Raw genomic sequence first — 16,581 nt, forward strand, 5'->3', positions numbered from 1 at the left:
CTTCCATAGATTCCTTTTTGTGTTGTTGGGTCCAGCAGGTAAAGCACCTCAATATCATGAAATTGGTCGATCAATAGCAACACTTATGACTGATGATGTGAGTACTAAGCATCTAGTATCTGTCCAAATAATTCAAAGTATTCACTTAAAAATCTTAATGGGAGCTACATTTGAGTGGAACTTGGCATGGCTAATTATTAAATGTTGATTGAAGTACATGCCTATTGAATGTGCATGTGTACCATAATATGAATTTATAATGGTACAGTGTAATGTTTCATCTTGTATATTTCATAAATAAAGGTTTAGAAAGATCTCTAAATCTATACAAACTGTGTACATGAAATGTCTACTAAAAGAAGGATCCTGTTGTGAAATTTGACAGTTGTATACAACTCACAGTAATACCACAATTGAGGAAAGGATGTTAATATTCTAAATAGCATATTTAGTCTTGGCATCATTAATGGTTAAACTAGAATTATGGCCAGAATCTTCAATTCATTTTTGGATGAAACTGATTATTTAGATCCATTCCAATCAGGTTTCAGGCCTGGTTATGGGACGGAAACAGCCTTGGTCGCCCTGGTTGATGACTTATGCTGGGGAATGGACGGGGGGAGTGCAACCCTGTTGGTTCTTCTGGACCTCTCAGCAGCTTTTGATACCATCAACCATGGTATCCTTTTGGATCGTTTATCTGGATTGGGCTCGGGAGGCACAGTTTTAAAGTGGTTCCAGTCCTTTCTGGAAGAGCGGTCTCAGAAGGTGGTGCTCAGGGACTTCGGTTCCACCCCATGGCCATTAGCCTGTGGGGTGCTGCAAAGTTCTATCTTGTCCCCATGCTTTTTAACATCTACATGAAACCACTGGGGGAAGTCATCAGGAGGTTTGGGCTGAAATGTCATCAGTATGTGGATGATACTCAGCTTTACCTCTCATTTCCATCTGCACATCCCAGGGAGGCTGTGGAACTCCTGAACCAGTGTCTGGAGGCTGTTTTGGGATGGATGAGGGTGAACAAGCTGAAACTTTATCCTGACAAGACAGAGGTACTGTGGGTTGGGAAACCAACTACTTCGGATGGAGATTTACAACTGGTCTTAGATGGGGTTGCACTCCCCCTGAAAGACCAAGTGCATAGTGTGGGAGTCCTCTTGGACTCTGAACTAACTGGGGAAGCCCAGGTAGCTGCGGTGTCCAGGAGTGTTTTTTACAAGCTTAGGGTGGTATGCCAACTGCAGCCCTATCTGGAGAGGATGGACCTTGCCTCAGTTATCCACGCACTAGTAACATTCAGGCTGGACTACTGTAATGTGCTATACATGGGGCTGCCTTTGAAGATGGTTCAGAAACTCCAGCTTGTGCAGAATGAGGCCGCCTGAGTATTGGTGGGGACAAGGCGATTTGATCATATAATGCCTATACTGCACCAGCTGCACTGGTTATCGGTGCGTTTCCGAGCCCAATTCAAAGTGCCGGTTTTGACCTTTTAAACCTTAAATGGTTTGGGACCAAGTTACTTGAAGGACTGCCTACACCCATATCAGCCCGCCCACACTTTAAGATCAGAAAGAAAGGCCCTTCTCATTTGCCCACCCATGAGAGCAGTCAGGTCTCATGGTGACCACACATGAGAGGGCCTTCTCTGCAGTGGCACCACACCGTTGGAACAAGCTGCCATCAGAGGTCCACCATGCTCTGTCATTACAGACTTTTAAGAAGGTCTTGAAAAGATATTATTTTACCTTGGCCTTCTATTGAAATGACTGCTGCTGTTGCAGTTGCTGCTGCTAACATCGCTGTTGCTGCTTTTAACATAGTTGTTGGTTTTATCATTGGCTTTTATCGTTGTTTTTATTGTTTTTATATTTTTATCACTTTTAATATTTTTATTATTTTTATGTATTTTATTGTTGTAAGCCACCTTGGGAGGGCTTCTGCCCTGAAAGGCGGCCAAGAAATATTTTAAATAAATAAAATTAATTAATTAATAACTTTATGTTTTGTGATACGTCAGAAGTTTTCTGAAACCTTCCATGATCTGGCTTTAATTGCTGTCTTCTGTAGAGCAATAAGGCAACCATTTTTAGATCTTATGTCAAAGGTAGTTAGTTTGAGGCTACTTTGTTTCATATCCTTGATCTAATATTGAAGTTGTGGAGTGTTCTTGAGATGACATTAATTGTGAAGTGTTAAGTATTTACCTGGAATTATATGTTCCAGCAAGAGGCAATACTTTTAGAACAATCCCAAGTGCTACCTTCTGACACAGTATGCTAGAACTAGTATGAGGCAATAAGAGGTTGTCAGCCATGTAATGCAGCAGCACAGTTGTTTTACTGGTTTAGGCAAATGTGAACATTTTGTGTATTTGCTTTGCACAGAAAACCTTAATAGACTGAAGTTAAGAAAGCACCATTGCTTTCTGAATGACCAAAAAAGCATAGACCATGGCATCATAGAAACCTGTTCCTGAAGCCTTTCTCTGGGGTCTTTCAGTGCAAAGACACTGCTGCTATTTAGGCATCTTGCCCTCATGCTTTAAAACTGTGGGCAGTTGGTTCATTATTAACGAGGAACATGCTCCATTCAGATATAGTCTTTGTACTTCCTCTCTCACTTTTAAAAAGAACACCTTCTCCAGGTGCTTTTTGGTATTCTGCTGTTACTACTTCCTTGTGCAGTCAAATCTATTATACCCGTCTACCTGTTGAGTTAAATGAAGCTTACTTCCAGGTAAATGTCTGTACACTAGGCTTGATGTATGTTCCTTTCCTTCTTCCCCCTTTCCACTCTAAAATGTTGATGGGTATCTACTAATTTTTAAATCAGTATCATAGACTTGATATGTAATTATTCATGCAAACAGAGGTGTGTGTTTGTGTGTGTGTGTGTGGGTGCGTGCACACACACGTGTGACTTAAGCATATATTTAACTTAAGCATGTATTTAAGCATATGTTAAGTATTTAAAAGGGTGATTATAGGTCACCTTGTAGAACTGAGCAGAGAAATTAGCTCTTCATTTTACCCTTTAAAATACAATAGTGATATTTTTGCAAATAATTTTGTTTTGCCAGAAAACCAAATATAAGTGTATGTGTATGTATTTTCTAAAGGTTTTCCATGATGTTGCTTATAAAGCCAAAGACCGAAATGATCTGCTGTCTGGAATTGATGAATTTTTAGATCAAGTGACTGTTCTGCCTCCAGGAGAGTGGGATCCATCTATACGAATTGAGCCACCAAAAAGTGTTCCTTCTCAGGTAAGAACTCCTGCAATGAAGGGCCACGATTAAAAGTGTTTAATGGTGTGGTAGGCCAGAGCCAGTTCTATGAATAATGTGCTGCAAAATTCTCCAGTAAGCTAACCTAAAGTGAGTAAGTACAGCTTTAAATTGAGATCAAGTTCACATTACTACATTCTTTCCCATGTGAAGTGATTCCCCCCAAATTAAAATTCTACTGTGTTGTGAAAATAGCCTTGGATGCTCCTGCCAAACTGTATCTGGCGAAGCCAAATCTTGATTCATCCTTTTTAGCTTTTTCTTGTTCTCCCCAGGCATGTACAGAGTAAATAATGATTCTTGCATATGTGGTGGTGTTGGAAGCAGTCATGGAATAAGAGGACAGGTCCTCTTATGGATCAGTAACTGGTTAAAGAACAGAAAGCAGAGAGTAGGGATAAATGGTAAATTCTCCCAGTGGAGGGAAGTAAATAGCGGGGTCCCACAGGGATCTGTATTAAGACCAGTGCTTTTCAGTCTGTTCATAAATGATCTGGAATTAGGAGTGAGCAGTGAAATGGCCAAGTTTGCAGATGCCACCAAATTATATAGTGTGGTTAAAACAAAAAGGGAATGTGAGGAGCTCCCAAGGATCTCTCCAAACTGGGAAAAAGGGCATCTAAATGGCAAATGTGGGTCAATGTAAGCAAGTGTAAAGTGATGCACATTGGGGCAAAAAATCCCAACTTCAAGTATAACCTAGTGGAATCTAAGGTATTCCAGCCAAGAAAGAGATCTTGGGGTTGTGGTGGACAGCTCGATGAAAATGTCAACCCAGTGTGCAGCTGCTGTAAAAAAGGCAAACTCCATGTTAGGCATAATTATTTACTTACTTACTTACTTACTTACTTACAATATTTATATACCGCTCCTCAGAAGATTTCAGAGCAGTGAACAACATGATAAAAGAATAAAACAACAGTTAAAAGAGTTAAAGGAGTTAAAACATTTTTTAAAAAATGACAAATCCCAACAAAGTAGAGTTCAACAAACCACGTTTGGTCATGCAAGGAAGGCTTCTTGAAAGAACAACGTCTTCAAGAGGTGCCAGAAGGAACACAATGTTGGCGCCTGCCTGACCTCTAAAGGCAGGGAATTCCACAGGAAGGGGGCCACCACACTGAAGGCTCTTCTCCTGGTGGACTCCAACCAGGCCATAGGTCCATGTGGAACCACCAGGAACATGCCCTCTGATGACCTCAGTGACTGGGCAGGTTGGTAGGGAAGGAGGCAATCTCTTAGGTATCCTGGTCCCAAGTTGTTTAGAGCTTTGTACACTAGTACTAATACCTTAAACCTGGCCCAGTAACGAATAGGCAGCCAGTGCAGTTCCCTCAGCAAAGGAGTTACATGCTGAAAAGGGGCAGCTCCCGACAACAGCCGAGCTGCTGCATTCTGCACTAGCTCCAGCTTCCTGACCAGCCTTAAGGGCAGCCCCACATAGAGTGCATTGCAGTAATCCAGTCTTGAGGTTACTAATGCCTGTACCACCGTGGTCAAGCTATCCTTGTCCAGGAGAGGCCGTAGCTGGCGAACCAGATGAAGCTGGTAAAAGGCACTCCGAGCCGCCATGACCACTTGGGCCTCCAGCGACAATGATGGGTCTAGGAGTACCCCCAGACTATGGACCTGATCTTTCAGAGGGAGTGCAACCCCATCCAGAACAGGCAATGAGCCTATCTCCCGGACCTGGGAACCACTCACCCACAGGGCTTCCATCTTGCCAGGATTCAGCTTCAGTTTATTGGCCCTCATCCAGCCCATTACTGAGTCTAGGCACTGATTCAGGACTTGCACAGCCTCTCCTGATTCAGATGTCACAGGGAGATAGACCTGTGTGTCATCAGCATACTGATGGCATTTAGCTCCAAATCCCCTAATGACCACTCCCAGCGGCTTCATATAGCTGTTAAACAACATTGGAGACAAGATGGTACCCTGTGGCACCCCACAGCTCAATTGCCAAGGGGCTGAGGAATAGTCACCCAATGTTATTCTCTGAAATCGGCCCCGTAGGTAGGACCGGAACCACTGTAGCACAGTGCCTCCAATACCCATCCCACGGAGTCGATCCAGGAGGATACCATGGTCAATGGTATCAAAAGCCAATGAGAGATCGAGCAGAATTAACAGGGTTGCACTCCCCCTGTCCCTCTCTCAATGAGGGTCATCCATCAGGGCGACCAAGGCTGGAAAAGGGATTATCAGAATATAATTTCTATAATTAGAAAAGGGATTGAGAATAAAACTGCCAATATACTGCCTTTATAGAAGTCTATGGTGCAACCACACTTAAAATCCTGTGTACATTTCTAGTTACCACACCTAAAAGAAGATATTGTAGAGCTGGAAAAGGTGCAGAAAAGGGCAACTAAAATGATCAGGGGGTTGGAGCATCTCCCCTATGAGGGAAGGTTACAACAGCTGGGATTGTTTAGCTTGGAAAAAAGGAGGGTAAGGGGAGACATGACAGAGGTGTACAAAATTATGCATGATGTGGAGAAGGTGGATAGGGAGATGTTTTTCTTCGTCTGTCAAAATACCAGAATCCAGGGTCATCCCATGAAGCTGGTTGGTGGTAGGTTCAGGACAGATAAAAGGAAGGACTTCTTCACACAGCGCATAGTTAAACTATGGAATTCACAGGAAGTAGTGATGACCACCCATTTGGATGGCTTTAAAAGGGGGCTAGGCAAATTCCTGGAGGAGAAGGCTGTCAGTGGTTCACATTGCTGTATTCTTTGTGTGCTACTTCCAGTACCAGAGGCGGTGGGCCTGTGTACACCAGCTGCTCGGGAACATGGGTGGGAGGGTGCTGTTGCGCTCATGCCCTGCTTGTGGGTTCCTGGTCGACAGCTGGTTGGCCACTGTGTGAACAGAATGCTGGACTGGATGGACCCTTGGTCTGATCCAGCAGGGCTCTTCTTATGTTCTTATGTCTGGTATTGGAAATCCCTGTACTAATATATATGTATATACTGCCATTCTGGCTGAAATAAGCTCTCAAAGCACCTTGCCGTAACCCACCTTCCTAATAAGATCAATGTTAAAAACTTTAACACTGCAATAATAGTTTATATACCATATTGTATTATATGAATAAATAACTATATATAAAATAACCAGTAATTCCTGATAAGAGGTAGCTACTAAGAATCGTTCATGTATATTACATAAATAAGGTATAAGAAAGACCATGTGTTGTGAGAATTAATTAATTTCAGGGAAAGATTTCCTAACGTGTCCATCGATCAGTCTATTACTGCAGTTTTGAAGCTCTTAAACCATGGGGGTAACTTACCCCACAGGGAAGACCACTGTATGGTGCAATATGACCTAGCTGCTGCTGTACCATAAACGTGAATATACCTACCTTTGGGAAAGGGTGATTGTATGTTGGAGGACTTGGGTCACATACAACCTTGGAAGAAATAAACCAGACATGTGAGCAAATACTCTTGTCCTGTATAGATACTGTAAGGTCTGTCTGATTTCTTCTGAGCCCATGGTGTAGGATTGGCTATGCAATGAAATAAGTGTGTCTAGCTGCCTTTGATTAAATGAATTCTGCAAATAATACTTTTTAAGTATAAAAAGCCACTTTAATAAGTTTCTTCAAGGCACGACGATGCTCACTGAGAAAGCAAAAATTTGGTTCTTCCTGTGAACTTTTCTCTTTGTATAATATGTGATCAGCAGAATGCCAATCCTTGACTGGAACGAAGGTTCTGTTATTGATATCTAAAGGTTTCTAATATCAAATATTTTTCTTTCAATGCTGCATTAGTTGTTGGAGAATAATTTCCCAGTTGAGAATTAAGAGAAGTTCGTTATACACTATTTTTTTCTGATTTTGCAGGAATACTGCATCATATGGTCAGCCTGCACGACTCTTCCTAGATGTGAGGAAAAGGTTGAAATTATGCTTGTTCCTGACAATTGCAAAACTCATCTCATGTATCATATGTTTTTCCTTGATGCAGGAGAAAAGGAAGATACCTAAATTTCCAAATGGAGCTGCTTCTCCTGGAGAGCCTCTTAAAGAAGAAGGACATCATGCTGGACCTGAACTACAGAGGACTGGAAGGTGCGTGGCGTTTGTTTACTGAAATTCTAGGAATCTCAGAGTAAAAGTCTAAATTACTGCTACTTTAGAAGTTTGCAGAATAACATGTGTAAAAACTTCTACATGAATATATTTAATTACCCCCTGATGCAGTGGCCTGTTATAGGCTCTTAATACTATGGCAGTATTCTTCAGTACACTACTGAGAAGAATATAATGTGTGATGATGCCATAACTGAATATCTTTTCAAACTGAAACAGTTTGAAACAGTTAACAATATTAAAGTCCTGTATTGACCATAAGAATAGCTTAAGACTAAAACTTGTCTATAGTGGGCTAGATATTCAAAACATTCCATAAAGGAAAACTAGAGACTTCATAGGTGTGAAAATCTTTGGATGTCCTGTGAGCACCTGATCTTAACACTTACAGCAAGCAAGGAAAAGCTTTCCAGGAGGGTAGAAACTGTCTTCAAAGGAAATTCTATTGGCTAAGTTGGTTTAAAAACATTTAAATGTTTTTAAACCAAAACTACTGGTGAATATGTAGCTGACTACAAATTAACAAATGAGTAAGCTTTATACTATTATTAAAAGGGGTTTCTATGACAAGTGAAATAATTTTAAAAGTTTAGATGGCTTCTCACAAAAGTTGTTCATCTTCCTCAATATGAATAGCTTTCTTCTTCTTGAGGAACAAATTTTAAGTACATTAACATGATAGTCCATGTTTATTCCCAGTAGCTTGTAAGCATAAAAATATACATAGGTATGTTTTCCCCATAGACATTATTTTTGGAGATGAAGGGTGCATCCTATGGTCGGTAGTCAGCGACTAGATGGCCATAGGATTGGTCGGTTCCCGGGAAATGAACTCAGAGCCCACCCGCAACCCTTGTAGGCAGCGTGGATCGGCTCCACATTCCCCACTCGGAAGGGCAGCGCAGAGCTGGGAAAATGGGGTGTTGCCCCGGGCCAGGCCGGGCAGGTCGGAAATGCCTGTATGACACTTCCTATGTGTTGCCTGGCCGCCCCTTCCAACGTTCTGAGGTCCCACAGCTAGACAGCCGAAATCGGCTGTCTAGCTGCGAAAGCAGGGTGGCGGGAGCGGGGAGAAAATCCACTTCTCACCACTCCTCCCACCTTGCAGTGGATATGCAGACACGCCCGGGCTCGGAGGTGACCGTTGATCCAGATAGGATTGCTCCCTAAATTGGCTTCCTTTCTAAGAATATTTTTCTAATAACAAGGTTAATTATTACAATTATCTTTTAAATATGGTGTAAAAAATGCTTACAGCTTGTTTCCACTTAAATATTTGGAGATTTCTCTTGATAGTTGATGGTGCCACATAGAAGTCTCTTTTTAAGTTACACAAGTCTGCGTATATTCCATGATTCAGTGCAACCAATGTATGAGTGGAGAACTTGGTAGCTGGTGCAGAATGTGGCATCCTGAGATATTTTTTCCCATTTAAAATAGGTGTCTGACCCTTAAGCTTACAAAGGCTGCTTGGAAGTGTGTGGGTAATGCCTGGTGAAATGTCAGAATCCAGAGCTTGACAGAGTATGATTCCCAGGGGTTGACAAGGGAAGGGCTTGTCTCCACAACAACCAGAAGGAATCAGATTAGCAGAAAAAGCTTAATTGCAGAATTTTGAGTTCATTAGTACAGTGAATACCCAGCCCTGATATTACTATATTATGGATGTTGTTGTATTTCTTAAAATTATTGTTGTGATGCCTAATACTTCCCTATGACCTTGGAGACTCTCCAGTATTAAAGGAATAAAATATAGCCAATTTCTCCTCAGGTAAGGCTACTGCCACTGCTTCTAGTTTTATCATATCCTCCTGTGTGGGCTAGGAACACTCTTAAACATTATAAATCTGTACAGAGTAAGCAGGGTCAAGGATAAGGTGTCATGAAGGACTGTAGGGAAGGAGTCTCCAATAAGGAGGCACAGCTGGGGTTTCAGTAAGTTTTCAAATGGGGCTTTTTTCATATGCCAAAAGGATAGGATTTAGGTGGAAGGATAGGTGGAAAACAAGGGTTAATAAACAGAATATACACTTCAGTTCAAAAGAAACAAATTTGTTAAAAATTTCTGATTATACTATTCTTATCTCTAGGGCCTTTTAAATGGTAGGACAACTACATATGTGACAAGGTTAGGCTTAAATCAAATCACCTAGCTTCTTTCTCTCAGACTAACCACCTTCTCTCTAACTGGCCAGTCCCAAATACCAGGGAGGGTGTGTTCTCCCCCCACCTTCTGCATTCTGTTACAAAGGAGGGGCCTCTCTTGACAGCATTTCAGCCCAGCTGCTGTCAAGGTAGCCAGATCATTTTGTTACAATTGTAAACCGCCTTGACTACTGTCATGGAAATAGATGAGGCATAAACGTTTGAAATAAACAGATGTGGAACACTTTGAACCAAAACTAATACTCAACATTTGAAACATTTTGTTACGATCCATCTGCTCCAGGCTGTCAGTGAGAGCTCTGGCCATGCACAGCTCAGTTCTCTGAGGCTGTCCTAGTCTCCTCTCTGGGAGGAACATGGACCAGGGGTGGGGAAGTATTCCTGGGTGGTGGTGGGCAAATGGCTCCCACACCCAGCCCTCCACAGGCTGGATGACATCAAGGGGCATGCCCATGCCCTTGATGTCAAGGGTGTGGCCACGGCCCTTGACATCATCCAGTCCCAGGCAGGGAGAGCCAACATGCACAAAAGTGGCCTTGACCAAGATCTTCCACCTTACACCTTGGTCAGGGTGGCTTCGCCTACCACATGCCTTCCCCCATTGTGGAGTATACTGGTCTGGCAAAGCACTTAGTGTAGCCAATTGAGAGGGCAGGCGGCATGCAAAATAAGGGGAATCTCTTTGTTATCTCAGATCAGTGATCAGAAAGAACAAGGGAATTCACCTCCCCACCCCCTCCCCAAGCCCTCTATAGCCTCCAGGGCTTGGGGAGGGCAGTTTTTGGAGGGGCCCATGGAGGGAGCCAAAGTTTCTGTGGGCCACATCAGGCCTTGGGTTGGAGGTTTCCCATTCTTGCATAGAGAATGGGCCTGGCTCTATGCATGTATATAGGAGTGTGTGAGCAGTCACATTCACATAGAACTATAAGCCTGGCTTACTGTGAATGAGCTGTGTGCTGATGTGAGCAGCTAAACAAAGCGGAAATCAACATACCAGAAATCCTGGTTTGTTGTTCCCCAACAAGCCAGGATTGTACACCAAGGGTTAAAAATCCTGGTTTGTTGGGAAACAACAAGGCAGGATTCCCAGCTCAGACAACATGCTAAACAAACCATTTCTGCTTTGTTTAGCTGCTTGCATTGTGGAAGGAGCATGTGGAAGTGAGTAGGCTGCATGCGCTAGCATGTAGCTCATTCACAGTAAGCCAGAATTCCCCAGGATCCTGCTTAACACCCAGTGTGAATGTGGCCAGTAATTTAAGAAATCTATAAGGTTTGGATTGTGCCAAAGTGTGTTTCTCTGAAATGACACTTTCAAGTAACGTATTGATCAGAGAAAAACTATATTAGTACAGGTATCAAACATTTTAAAAGCAAGGTGAGAATTGCAAGAGATGTTAGAAGTAAAATGTTTTGCTGTCTCTTTGCATCTTGATCAATATTACAATAAAGTATGGATGATTTTTGTAGAATACTTTCTGGGCTTTTTTCAGTGTCTAGCCCATTATACACAAAATACCTGCTATCATTAAAAGATGTAAACTAGAATATCAGCTTAGTTTACTCTAGGTACTGAAAATGCGTGGATGAAATTGGTATATTTGTAGTATGTATTGTCACTAGGTTTGGAGTATATAACATAAGGCTAATTTGTGCTAAACATCTGCACTGTCAGTCTTGCGTCTCCCATAGTTTTAAGCATTCTGGAGTCCTTTAGTGTACAGTTTGACGAGTTTCATCTCACCTATTTAGGCTTTTTGGTGGTTTGATACTTGACATCAAAAGGAAAACACCTTTTTTCTTGAGTGACTTCAAGGATGCATTAAGTCTGCAGTGCCTGGCCTCGATTCTTTTCCTATACTGTGCCTGTATGTCTCCTGTAATCACTTTTGGAGGGCTCCTTGGAGAAGCTACAGAAGGCAGAATAGTGAGTACAAAGAATGGTAGTAGCCAGGCTTTTAGATTTTCAGAGGCAAGTGACTGTGTTCATTTGTCTCCTTTATTTCTACCTTTATTTGAAGACCTTTAGTTGCAACATTTTATTAGCCATGCCCCAAAGTAGATGTTCCTCAAATATTAACTGTTGTGGAAAATGTGGAGAATTTGTATGTATGAACAGGAGAAGATGCACAGTTAAGGTAAAAATTATCCTGTCTTGATGAACACTTTCATGAATTGAGAAATGGCTTGCATTGTCTTTATTTTTAAAAGGGCTTAAACTGACTCTGGGGAAAAATATTTGGTCCACCATCAGAGTAGATCTACCTTGAGTGTCTGCTCAAAGCTAATGTTTCAGAGATTTTGGTTGTCTTATGGGGTAGTAGACTCATTAAAAATGCCTTTAGAAAACACTTTGGAAAGAAAAATACAGAATGAAGTACTCAGGGCTAAATTAAATGTCATGCATGCATGTAATAAAATCCGAATGGACACTTTTGTTAGAGAAAAGCTGTTTCAGGAAGGGATAATTTGGAGCAGAGAAGTGGTGGAGAAGGGGTGCTTAACCCTTTCCCTGCTTGCCACTTGCCTACTATAACTCCCCCTAAGCCACTTCCTCTATACCATCCTTGGGGGGCGTGCAGCAGAAAAATGTTGGGGAGAGAAAGGAGTGAAGCACTTCTCCAGGACTTCCAGATAATGCTTAGAACTCCTGGCTTCTAACTCACGGATGGAAGTCTTCTGTTAGTAAGTTAGAAGCCAGGAGTTCTAAAGTTGTTTTGGAAGTTTTGAAGGAATCAGCTGCCCTTGATAGAGAGAAGAATCTCGAAACGCATCAGGAGCTATAAACGTTACTGTCCCTGTCTTTTGTTGTTGTTGGCCTTTACACCTCTTTTTATCCTCGTCCTTGTTTTTGAAGCACCCCTTCCCTACCACTTGTCTGCTCCAGATTGAGCCTTCTGAAGCTGCTTTTCTCTACAAGTAATTGTTAGGATTTAAGTACATGTTTGTATGTAACATGTAGTTTGGTGCTCAAATATTTGATACACTGGGAAATAATTTTAACTGCCATCTGCTATAAGAAGAAATACCTAACATCTTAGAGAGAGAAAAAGCTGCTATGAACCTTAATAACTTTTTGTTACCTTAGCCTTCATGTTTTGTTGATTATTTAGAATGTGTTGGCTATTAGAACAGCTGACCTAACAGGGTTATAACACTAATGGAAATCATTGTGTATGGAAATGGTTTTTTGAGATCAATATGTCAGTATATAATGGGCACTTACGATATGACTTTTAAAAGAGAGTTGAGTGTTTTACATCTTAATATGTCAATGCAGATCTATCTTTTAGGGGTCAACGTGTAAATGTCAAAAAAATCTCAAATTGAAAGTGTCAACATTGCTTTCCAGAACAGGTCTTTATGCTTCCACACAGTGTCAATACTTCCCAATTGTCTAGGCTTTAATTTTTTTATATAATTGATTTTTTATATATATTAGATTATCCTGCTCTTTGGAAAACAACAACAAAAACACTGCTCTACTTGCTTGTGGAGAACTGGCTTTCAGTAATACAGGACATCCTTGTAATGTGGTGTAATATGCTGAAAAAGGCCCATAGTATTGGTGCTAAAATATTTGTTAAAGCATATTATCAAGCAGCTGGTTTAAAAATGTGCACTTCTTGTGTGTAAATTGAAAAATGCCTTCTTTCTTCTAGCTGTCTGGGATTCTTTGCTGCCTTCACTTGCTTGGTGTGCATCAGTGAATATATTAAATTAGTTACTGCACACATGTGTTCAAGCACAGTAACTGGCTTGTAAGGTATACACTTGTGTTCACACCACTTCCCCACATCTCCAGAGGCTGTCACCTCCACAGTACTCCTGCCCTTGCCATCCTGCCTTGAGAACCCAAGGTTAATGCATTGATCATAAAAAAAGACTAGCTTATGGTTAACATCTGAAGGATTAGCTTGACCCTATATGCTACATTAAGTGTAAACCATGACATTCTGCTGGTTGTGGCTCTATTTTGATATAGTGCTCCTAGTGACACATACGTTTTCCTGAGTATTTATGGCTTTTAGTGTACATTGTTTCAGCCTATATTGTGTTTGCCGAGTAATTACCTCAATTGGTCTTGATACCTTGCAGTGAATTAAGGAAATTAAAACTTGGGTTGCCTGTCCATGCATTTTTAAAATAATTTTTGGTATTTTAAAACTAACAATGTAATTTTAAGGCCTCCCATTTCCTGTGAATGGGTTATATCATGGAGGGTGCTCTATTAAAATGGTATTAAGAAAATAGTTAGGCAAACACAGAACATCGCAACTAAAAAAATGCATTATCAGGTGGGATGATGGCTTCTGCTACATTTATTTCCTGTGTCCATTTATTTCCAATTCCTTTATATGTTAAATCATCATTGTTCGGTTGTGTCCAGTCAGTTTCTGTTTTGTCTCGATTGGTTTGATAGTGCAGTTTTAATACAGCACATCACACTCAATTTAGGTACAGGTTTGTTACAACATTCTTTCTTTATACAGGAGGAGGCCCTTCGTTGATCTTTTTTTCTTCCTACTTCAATTAGTTTGCGTGCTACAATTGTTGATGTATGCTTTTCTTCCTTTAGCATTCCAAATGAGTAACTTGCTCCCATGGTTTTTGGATAGCTTTACTACTTTTAAGTGAGGCATTCCAAATTCTGACAGTGATATTGCTAAGTTACAATTTTAAAGTAGAATGTATTACAGCCAGTAATGATAGTAGTATTCTAACTCCTGCCGCTGTTTACAAATTAATGTGTGTAAAGATATAATGGTAAATGCCAATTTTGCATTCAGTGAATCACAGGACTTTTTCCTCCCTCCAGAGTGCAATAGAGTCTTTATTTGGAGCATCATTAACTGGGATTGCCTATTCACTGTTTGCTGGGCAACCTCTAACAATACTGGGGAGCACAGGACCTGTACTAGTATTTGAAAAAATATTATTTAAATTCTGCAAGTAAGTACATCTTTATTCATTTGTTCTGAATATTTCTTTTGGAGATAAGTACCTAAAAGTAGACCTAGTAATGCATATTGCAGTTTACATTACATAATATAAATCCTTGGATGTTAACAAGAAACAACCATGATTTTATGTTCAGCGTTGCATCATCAGAGACTTCTGAGGTTGGCACTAAGGGCAGGTAATGCAAACTTTCTGGTACCAAATGTCAACCCCTCCTCTTGTTAACTCCTAATTATTCAGACATGAAGATTTTAAATGAATAACATTTTTATCCCATCTTATCACCAAGGCCTCAAGGTGGCCTACAATAATAAAATTAAATTAAAAACGCAAAATAGCACTTAAATCCATAAATGCTACAGAATAGCAAATAAAATACTTTTTAAAATATTAAAGTACCAACAAGATGGAAAGTCCTTGGTTAAAGTCCTGGGAGAAAAGAATGGAGTTCACCTGGTGCCAAAACTTAATAAGACAGGCCAAGGCACACGTATTGGGAGGGAGCTCAACAAGGTAGAGACCATCACACCTCACCTCAGGAAGTAGGAGTGTCCAGAGAAAGGGCTTCTGAAGCAGATCTGTTCCTAAATTAAAAGCCATGCAATTTGAAATTTGCTCCTAGCAAAGCCCCACCCACTCGCAATTTGAATAAAAAAATGTTAGTAAAAAATAAATAAATTAGTTGTCTCGTCCAGGGTAAAGTAATTAGACTAGGCTTCCTGCTAACTAAGAATATCTAGTTTGAATATAGTCTACAGAGCCAAATAGTTTCTTTGGAGGAACGTTGCTATATAAATCTGATAGATAAATGTGCATTGAGCTACACTGAAGCAATACTTTACACAAAGGAGGCATAAGGACACTATTGCAAAATAATGTTTCTCTTGTGCATGTAAACAGTACATCAGGTGGGTCTTATCCGCCACCTAGTGGTCAAAGGCAAAATCCCTGCTCCAATTAAGTATTTTAACTGTCTGTCCCACCTTTGAAGCTCAGTTTTGTGATTTTGCCTCACTGAAGTGGTCATGGATTCGCCTCTCTGCATTCTTCTGACTCAGGCTTGTTTTTCCATTTTATCCGTGACTTTTGCATATCTCTGTGTTATTGTCTGTTCTCTTTTCCTCCCTTTCCAATCCTTTCAGGGAAAAAAGTAAACAACAACAACAACAACACTGCAGCCCCTCCGTTCTTGTCAGCTACCTTCACTGTTGTCTCCAACTGCCCTCCCTCCAATTTGGCCAGCTTTTCCCTGCTTGTGTCTTCAGCTGTACCACTTACTATGGGGAAAGCAAAAGGAAAGTCTGTTTCTGCCCACAAATCTCCTCATAAACCTTGCCCAGAAGTCTCCTCAGGCTCTTCACAAGCTGTGTCCACATGGCCTCTGTGAGCGACAGAAAGGCAACAATGGCAACCATTACTGATCTTCCTCCCATTCACACTGAAGTGGCTTGTCCATTTACAGCCTATGAAAAAGCAAGCCTTTCCATCGCATCCGGAGCTCCCTTTTCTCCACCTTTGGGAGTTTTCCTCAGCAGGACTCAGAGCAAGATCGAGTGCCTACAACAACATAGCCAAAGCTGGTATGGATGTTGGGAGTTTGGGAGGAGGAGGAAGAAGAGGAGGACAAGGAGTGGGGAACCTGGCCTTATGCAGGAGCCCAGCTTTAGCTACGTCATCTCCCAGGTGGTTGGCCAGAAGGAGCCTTAGGGCAGATGAAGATCACTCTGATGATGGAGAGGCAGACTTGGCTAGGAATGTGGGCAATCTGTGGATGCAATTTTCCCCAGAGGAGTTTCAGGGGTTCACAGACTGCCCTGTGGGAACAGGGGCATCATCCCACTGCTTTTTCCTGCCAAAACTCTGTCAATCTCCTACAATTAGGCAGCAATCTTGGGGGATTCAGTTTCTCTGGAAATTCCACCTTCTCTGCTACAGTGCTTGAAGGAGGCTTTATTAGCTGACCTGGCTAAGGATGCCTTGGTTCATTCTCAGCCTTTAACCCTTCTATATCTGCTACATCTAGAAATGCTGTGCAGCCCTCTGGCTCTGTCCTAAT

At 41.3% G+C, this 16,581-nt stretch overlaps 1 protein-coding gene across 6 annotated transcripts in view; it reads left to right on the forward strand.

The window, feature by feature from the left end:
* The window catches only part of SLC4A7 (solute carrier family 4 member 7), a 113,973-nt gene that overhangs the window by 70,841 nt on the left and 26,551 nt on the right, over nt 1-16,581 (forward strand). For all 6 annotated transcript variants that reach the window (XM_084858294.1, XM_084858293.1, XM_084858291.1 and 3 more), the window contains 5 exons: nt 10-97; nt 3,122-3,268; nt 7,273-7,376; nt 11,316-11,490; nt 14,383-14,516. In XM_084858294.1, the coding sequence (XP_084714420.1) occupies nt 10-97; nt 3,122-3,268; nt 7,273-7,376; nt 11,316-11,490; nt 14,383-14,516 (648 nt within the window). The remainder of the gene's footprint in view (nt 1-9; nt 98-3,121; nt 3,269-7,272; nt 7,377-11,315; nt 11,491-14,382; nt 14,517-16,581) is intronic.

The sequence above is a fragment of the Heloderma suspectum genome, chromosome 5, assembly GCF_057233095.1.
Source record: "Heloderma suspectum isolate Gila_16-S chromosome 5, 16-S_ref, whole genome shotgun sequence".
In the NCBI taxonomy this organism is placed as follows: domain Eukaryota; kingdom Metazoa; phylum Chordata; class Lepidosauria; order Squamata; family Helodermatidae; genus Heloderma; species Heloderma suspectum.